At 37.2% G+C, this 8,783-nt stretch overlaps 1 protein-coding gene across 1 annotated transcript in view; it reads left to right on the top strand.

Moving 5' to 3' along the window:
- The first annotated feature begins 6,057 nt into the window (after window positions 1-6,057).
- LOC118738533 (prolyl 4-hydroxylase subunit alpha-2) overlaps window positions 6,058-8,783 on the top strand; it is a 6,067-nt gene continuing 3,341 nt past the window's right edge. The window contains exons 1-7 of the mRNA XM_036469470.1: window positions 6,058-6,313; window positions 6,387-6,541; window positions 6,605-6,967; window positions 7,035-7,189; window positions 7,257-7,694; window positions 7,771-7,827; window positions 8,597-8,762. Of these exons, the coding sequence (XP_036325363.1) occupies window positions 6,135-6,313; window positions 6,387-6,541; window positions 6,605-6,967; window positions 7,035-7,189; window positions 7,257-7,694; window positions 7,771-7,827; window positions 8,597-8,762 (1,513 nt within the window). The 5' untranslated portion in view covers window positions 6,058-6,134. The remainder of the gene's footprint in view (window positions 6,314-6,386; window positions 6,542-6,604; window positions 6,968-7,034; window positions 7,190-7,256; window positions 7,695-7,770; window positions 7,828-8,596; window positions 8,763-8,783) is intronic.

Here is an 8,783-nt window from a genome sequence, read left to right as displayed (position 1 = left end):
AATTGCAGACGGTTCCAGTCACTGCCAGGTGGGCAACACTTTTCGTACCGTGAGCAATTAGTGATTAACGGTTATCTGGTGCGTTTCGCCTCTGCCAGCCCATATTCACGTTTATTGTAAGTAATTGAAGAATGTTTGAGATAAAGCTATCACATTTTGAGTGCTTGCATTTCAGTTTCTTCGATCACCACCTATGAAAGCTTTTTCTTTTTTCTGCGCGCGGTTTGCAGCTGAAACGCCCCTGCTGTTTTCTTTGAGTTAATTTATCTCGATTACATATTAGGTAGTAGCCAAGTTGTATAACATAGAGCGCTTTTCAATTTGTACGCTTATCAGCTGTGTTGTATGGTTTTCTTTTCTCTTGTTGTATTGTTGCTCAAATGATACAAAAATATGCTGAGCAGCGCGCCCAAAAATGCACATTGACTTGCGCCACCAGTTGGTACCAAATATATTTTTCCCCAAATAAAGGCAGAAAAAAATCGAAGGTCATTGTTTGAGCGAAAATAATCGGTCCTATTATGGTTGTCGACGTCGACCGAGGAACACCTTTCCGCAAAAATACTGTGGTCAGAGTAGCAGGAGTTGGACTTACGTGAGCTATTTTGAGATGAAAGAATTACATCGACGTCGACGCCGACAACCATAATGGGGTCGAATATTTTATTATTCTAACTAGCCAATGCCCGCTTGCTTCGTCAGATTTTATAAAAAAAAATACGGAATTTCTAAATATCTAAACCCCAGCGGGTCAATTTTTAGGAAATCGGTTCATAACTACGGTTTTTATGAATAACTCGACTCCAGCACCACCCAGCGGATCTATTTTTTGCATACGTTTATCGTATATAGGTATCATTGAAGTAGCACAAGTTTTGAATTTTAACGAAATCTGTTCATAAATACGACTTTATAAATAACTTGATACCAGTGCCACCTGGCGAGTTTTCTAGTAGCCTATAATAGGACAATATATGCAAGGTGTAATATCTGAAAATTTTACTAAAATCTATCAAGTAGTTTTGGAGTTAAGTCCGAACAACGAAAGCGGCTATTATTTTAGATATAAAGATGAAAATCTGGGAAAGTGGATTACCTATTTGCATATTTTCTGCGCTTTTTATTACAAAACATATGTTGTAAACTCACACATTCTACTAGGTACTGCCGAGGTCAACATGGTTGAAACCAAAGAGAAAAATGTCGGAGCAATAATGACGTGTTACTAGCAGGCCATACCTTCATGGTCAGCAGACGTAGAGACATTTGGTGTAGCCTTAACACATACAAATAATCTAAGTATTTTTTGTAAAGTCCTAACATGATGGAAATTCCTAAGAGCCCAGTTACACGATATATATTTCCATATGTAGATGCTACTTTTCTGCTGCGTTCTAATATATGATACATACGAGTACATTCAAAAAAGTAGCATCTACTTGTGCAAATACATATCGTGTAAGAGCCCTGTAACCAAGCTAAAAGGAGGTTCTAAGAAATCTAAATAAATACCTCGAAATTTTCACGAAATTCTATTGTTTTTTTTTAATTCTTGGTGGTCAGCTTACGTTTGTCGTTCATGCTGTAAACATCACATGCGCGAGCTCGGAGCGCGGAGGTTGAAGTTAAAAAATTTATTGCGGACGGAGTTTTTAATGGCCCATTCTCAAATTTATTCGGTCGTGACTGAAGTCTGATGTACATTTTTCAATAAAAATAACTGAATAGAAATAGTACCAAATTGAAAAAATCATTTGTTCATAAAAATGTACCTCTTTGTTTAAGAAAACAGCGTAAACATTAGGCCGGCTAGTTAATTTTATAATGAAATACTTTTCTTCGTATACGCAAATGTTTAGAGGTATTTTATTCGAGCGTGAAATTTTTGAAAGCTCATAACTCCAAAAGTTTTTATATTGTGTCGAAATAAAAAAATATTTGTCTAATATTTTGCCTCAGAGAACACAATAAAAATGTTTCGCACGAAAAATTTTTTTTTTATGTATATTTTGGATGGAATTACCCATATGCATTCTAAGGATGTCAGTGGCAAAAATGTATCGATGTTTTTCTTTGATTGGATGCATCGAAATGTACAACGGTATTTTTCGATGCAATGATTTGCATAGGATATTTCAGATAATAGGGGTATTCACGATCCGGTGCGTACTGTCTGGCATGGTGCATAGATGGTATATATAGCATGATTAGCTAATTTTGCTGTTGTTTGAACACATGAAACAACAACAATCATGCTATTTATGCTATCTATGCACCATGCTAGGCCGTATTCACCGGATCGTGAATACCCCTAATGTTTCACAAAAAAATAAGCTATTAGTAAAATTGTACAAAATTTTAAATAAATTACTGCAACCGAGCTAATTATGTCTGTAAGAACTGTTTGGAGCCGTTTGGAAATTTTTGGTCAAAGTCACTTCTCTTTTAATATGTACTAGCGGTACCCCGGTGTGCTTCGCTACACCTAAGCAAATACTGAAAAAAAAATGAAAAATCCTAAAATTTGTTTATATGATTTTAATTTCACCCTTCGCTTTGCCGTTAGCACAACACATGCCAGCCGTTTCACACATAAACTTAGACGATTCATAATGTGAGCATATCGCACTCATTAATCCAATTCATCCAAACGTACTGTAATCATTCTGAGGATTGTAATTAAAAGCAGCACGACAAATATTTTCTAGAACCACGACATCGTATTTGTCTTGGTCGTGGTGGATTTCTTGGCCACTGTGGTTCCACAGCATATACAGTAATAAACCTTTTTGAGTACTCCTCAGGGGTAAAATCTGATCAGGGTTGATAACGAGAACTCCTTGAATTTTGTTGATTCAGAGTTATATACAAAATAACTGTGGTATGAAATGGAGCATCAACCTACGTAGGGGCAGGTGGGGGACGGCACGAGCCCACCCCTAGACTTTGAAGTTTACCATATATGTAGGTATACCATCTTCGATTATTACCGCAGCGACCACAAAAATGCAGTTGCCAATATAGCAACTCAGTTGCCAGCTTGCAGTTGCCATCTGTAAAACCATTTCAGCCAGTGGCCACCCAACTGAAGTTCGGTTGCCATATGCCTAAGTCGGCTCAGCTCGATGTTCTGGCCACTTATTCTGGTACTTACATACAAATATCGGACCAAAGTTATAATACCATTTCATGCTCATGAAAGGTATAGTTTTTCAGATTTCAAATCGGTGAAGTACAAAATATAAATTTAAACATTTTCTTAACTTCTTCCCAAAATGTCATTTTCAAAAATTTCATGCATTGCTATGCCATGTCATTCCATCCCAAACATATTGTTATAGCATGTCATTGCTTCTTAGCTCAGCTGTTGTGTTTCTGCAGCATATTTTCAAAACTGTTTAATCACGCCTTGTATGAAAATGTATATAGCAGGGGTGGGCAAGGCCGAGGCCGAAAAGAGCCACATATAAGTTCTAAATGCTACAAAGAGCCACAAAAAAAGAACAAGAAAAACAAAAGTTTTATTTTTAAATAAAATTATTATTAGAAATGAAAAACATTAATTTTATTATTATTCTATTGTACCTAAGGTAGATATAAAAGAAAATTCAAAAGATGCCTTTCGAGAGATTTTCAAAATCTGGTTTTAGGTTAGTTAAAGCCGTTCGTGCCAATTCTGTTAAATGTTGGATAGCCAATAGGTACGTTCGTTTAAAATCTCCAGTAAAAAATGTCCAACAACGAATTTCCGGCGAAATATCATCTGTTCTCTCACAAGAGAAAAATATCCAAAATAGGGTTAAGAAAGCTTTAGTTTGAAAGTGTGATATTAAATGCTGTTCACCATAAACGGTGCAAATTTTAAATGATTATTGCGTTTCAGATTAAGACTAATACCAGATATTGTGAAAGGTTGGACTATACCTTAAAGATGACGGTTTTCTCATGGCCCACTGCACGAAGCTTAGAGTAGAGTAATGTCCTTTAAGAACTTAAAAATTATCCTGGGTCATCACGTGTCTAGCAATACATAGTGTTGTTCCGATACGACCTTGTACTCGATACCTGTACTCTTGAAAAATATTGAAGAAATGTATCGATGCCACAAATGTATCGGAGAGAAATTGAGTACTTACTCATATCGAACACATTGTAAATACTTATGTCATGTGAAGAAAAACAGAATCGGTTCGAGTACTATCCGACCAAAACTTACCGAAAAAGTAGCCACAAGTTCGTATTTTGCCAAATTTTAATAATTTTCTAATACATGAAAGCAGGAATTGACACTTTCTTTATTAGCCAACTTAACGTGGTGCAAAAACCACAATAGCATGATGCATATATTGTCAGAACCGAAATTCAAAATTTTTGAAAAAGCAAGTAATACTTTAATCGCGTACTCGATACCCACCTAAGTACTTGCGGGAAGGATTCGAGTACAAAAAGTACTCAGTACTTGAAGAAAGTATCGAGTAATTACTTGTAGTTACTCATATCGGAACAACACTAGCAACACAAGATTAATTGTTGTCTTTCACGAAGTTCTTTAAATAAATTTTGAGCTAAGTACTCACCCGTATTTCGGGGGTTACTACTAGTTTTAATAAATTGTTACATTATTCTTCTTCTTTTTTGGCGCTGTAACCGCCTAAGCGATTTTGGCCGAGTTCAGCAAAGCACGCCAGTCGTTTCTCCTCTGTGCCAACTGACGCCAAGTGAAGCCAAGTCCTTCTCCACCTGATCTTTCCATCGCAGTGGGGGCCTCCCTCTTCCTCTGCTACCACCAGCGTGTTCCGAGTTGAATACTTTCAGAGCTGGAGCGTCGGTGTCCATTCGAACGACATGACCAAGCCAGCGGAGCCGCTGTATTTTAATTCGCTGCACTATGTCCATATCGTTGTAAAGCTCATACAGCTCATCGTTCCATCGTCTGCGGTACTCGCCGTCGCCAACGAGTAAAGGACCGTAAATCTTTGTTACTTCAATTTCCTATAAAACTTACCTTTAGGTTTATGCATTTTAAGAATACATCGAAAATTTGTTTTAGAGAATAAATGTGAAATAAATGCAGAAACGATTAACCGGTTTGCTGAGCAACCGAGACGTCTGCTTTATAAATAATTTTTGTAAAACAAATCGGCAAGTACATATCGTCCCCCGCATGCCAGAAACGTGAATGTGTAAAAATGAAAATTTTGGGATTTTTTTATATGTCGGGCCCCCCTAAATTCGATCCTGGCGACGCCCATGCTAAGCAATACTTATTTGCGCGATTTAGTTATTTGCAAATAAAAAATTAACTCAGCGCTTATACGGCAAATTTTACCATACTATACCATAGATAAAATGGATTCGACATGTGGACTTCCAGCAAGTGTTGGTCCTGTATAAGGACCTCATTTACCAAAAGGGATCCAAAAGCCTCGCAGATGTATATTGTGCCACTGACGAGTAACATGTATTTGTGAACCGTGTGATGTTACTCTAAGCATGGAAAAACATTGGTTTAAAAGGGCACATACAAGAAATTGAATACAATTTTTCCCATTGAACACGCTTGGGTACGGCTCCAAAAACCTACTTCTGAATTTTGCGAGCAATTAAATTCGTACATTTTATGTAATTTGTGTTCCTGCTAATAAAATAAAAAGCAAATAAAAACAAGATTTTAGTTTTAAAGGTTTTTGGGAATAAATGGGTTAAGCTGAATTTGCATCATTATGTAGTTCATGCACCTTTTGACCCAGAATATTAGAGTAAATTTATTTTCCATTTCACTACTAATAATATTACATGATCTTGTCAAGGTTCTCATTTCACTAAACAAATCTTAAAGCAACCGAATGTCATGATAAGTACTTTTCAGTGCAATGCACTCAGTTTTGTTATTCAAACAATAACACTGGAGAAGTATGTATGTATGTATGTATAAGTACAAACGTATTTACTGACTTACTATGTACTACATATGTACCTACTGAAACCTAAAAGTGTAACAGTTGTGTAAACAAGAACTCTCGGCACATCAACGGCAATCGAATTGGGCCACGGAGGTGAAATGCAACAGTTAATTGTACTTTCTTTTAGTTAAATTTCCAAAGCCAACGAGGCAACATCCCAACTCTGAGACCATGAAATCACTACAACTAGTAGCTTTAAGTATACTAACAGTATTTAGCCGCAACACCAATGGAGATTATTATACATCCATAACAAGTTTAGGTGACCTGTTGCAGATGGAAATTCGCGTAACTTCAAATTTTGAGAAATATATGGAAGCCATGGAGGAAATCAGTCGTCAAGTGAATGAGTAAGTTGAAAAAATTTGCATTTAAAGTGTATCCATGGAAAGTGAGAGTGCCTTAATTTCTGAACACTCACAGTACACTAAAACATTTGGAGCGTTTTGTCCAAGATGCCGGTGAAGACCTTGAAGATTACTATGGTAACCCGTTGAACGCATATAAAATAATTAATCGATTTGTATTAGATTGGCAGAATTTAAATAAGACTATATTCGACGAGAGGCCCGCACAAGGTAAGTGTGTAAGCAGACAAAGCCCTTGAACTACGGCCGACTTTTCCATCTTACTTCCTACAGCTTATCTGCAAAATCAAACAATGCTTCTTGAAGAGGGGTATTCTGCGCCAACCAACGAGGATTTGTTGGGCGCAAGCAAAGGTCTAGCAAGACTGCAACGCACCTACCGACAAGAGACCGTCGACGTGGCTGAGGGTGACCTAATGGGATTCAACTTTTCTGAAAATTTTACAGCCAGTGAATGCTATTGGCTGGGCAGTAACTTATATGAGGCGGGCGAATATAAATATGCAGCTGAGTGGCTTATACAGGCGCGTGTGCGTTTGGCTCAGCAATTGAAGGCTTCAAATGGCACAAGCGAAGTGGCGGAGGTTACCGATGTACATGTGCTGGCATTTCTGGCGGCATCGATGTATTATTTAGGTCAGTGAGTGAATTAATGTTGGTGCAAACAGGAATTTACGATTGCGCGTTTTCTATATTTACTTAGGAAAGGGCAAGTTAGCGCTGCACTTCAACGATGAACTCTTGATCCAAGATCCTTTGAATAGCCACGGATTAGAAAGCAGAGCACGATACTCGGAGAGAGCGTTTGATGATCGACATGGTCGACCAGTCGAAACTTTGGACATTACAATGTCAAAGGTACTTACATAGAGATCTAAATATATTTTATTTTACATATCGCAACAACCGTTTTTCTTTTATCCAGCGCTTCGAGTTGGACAGCCTTTTCGATTCCGTATGCAACGGTGATCTGCAGCAAACACCTGGCGAAAAACGTGATCTTCGTTGTCGTTATGTGCATAATAATGTACCCTTTTGCTTCATAGCACCTTTTAGGAAGGAAGAGCTTAGTCAGGATCCACCAGTCGCCTACTATCACGAAGTCATTTACGATAGTGAAATCGAACGTATACTCAATGAAACCGAACACAATGTGCAACGTTCAATGGTCGACAATGGAACTTTCTCAGATGTGCGAACAAGTCAGAATACTTGGATCGATTTTGAAGAGCACAGTTTTCTAAATAATCTCGCACAACGTTTAAGAGACATAACGGGCTTAATTTTGGAAACTGCCGAGCTATTGCAAGTGGCCAATTACGGTATTGGAGGCCATTATGGCGCGCACTATGATTTTGCGGAGGTAGTAATTGATATTAGATATATATATATATATATGTGCATTTCTATACTGAATATATCGATTGGATTCTTATTAGGAAACAGGTGATGTTTTTGATGGAAGGGGCAATCGCCTTTTAACTGCATTATTTTATGTAAGTTTGTTTTCCTAAGCAATGTGAACCAATTTAGGGCAAGCGAGAGCTCTACGAAAAGTTTTTATCGCACTTGCATATGTAGGTACATACGCGCTTTACTTAACCTTGCATACTTTAACTAATGACTGTTCTCGCTTATATATTTTCTACTCATTGTATGTGCATTAGGGCGCATCACTGTCCATACAAAAAAATATCGGTACTCATTTTCCATCGCAAATAAAATTTTTTTTATATTTTAACCCTTACGCCCAAATATTAAGATTAACGTGAGCTAGACCTATTTGAAAATTAGTTTTTTAAAATACTTGTTCAAAAATTTTGAATTTTTAACCGACTTCAAAAAAAGGAGGAGGTATGTTACCGCATAGCTTTGGACCACGTTAACCGATTTCTATAATTCTGTTTTAAAGGCAACGTGGTACCTAAGAGGTGGTCTCATACTAATTTGGTTTAGATCCGATCATTGAATCATATAAAATTAACGGTACTCTTAAGTTTGTATATAAAAATAGAAGTCGGTTTGGCTCTTTGCTTAAAAATTACTTTTTTAATGTGTTTGAGGAGGTATTTTCAAATCGGTTCAGCTCACGTAAATCTTAATACTTTTCCGAAATATTTTGGCGTACGCCTTAAAATATAATATCTACATTTTATAAAATTGCAACTTTTTTTGGTAGTGCATCCTAATGTGCATACTTAGTGCGATTGTTTTTCCTAAACCACTTTCTTTCCTTTTTAAATCTTCTTTTCTAATTATATCCAGATCAATGATGTGGAACTTGGTGGTGCCACGGCATTTCCCTATCTCCGCTTGGCTGTACCCCCCATAAAGCGTAGCATGGTCGTTTGGTATAATATGCATGAATCGCTTGAGCTGGACTATCGTACGAAACATGGAGGCTGTCCCGTATTAGTGGGCTCAAAGTGGAGTAAGTTCAAACACTTTTTTT

Source organism: Rhagoletis pomonella, unplaced genomic scaffold, assembly GCF_013731165.1.
Source record: "Rhagoletis pomonella isolate Grant_MI unplaced genomic scaffold, Rhpom_1.0 Rhpom_scaffold_00004, whole genome shotgun sequence".
Lineage (NCBI taxonomy): Eukaryota > Metazoa > Arthropoda > Insecta > Diptera > Tephritidae > Rhagoletis > Rhagoletis pomonella.
This window is presented reverse-complemented; position numbering and strand designations above follow the sequence as displayed.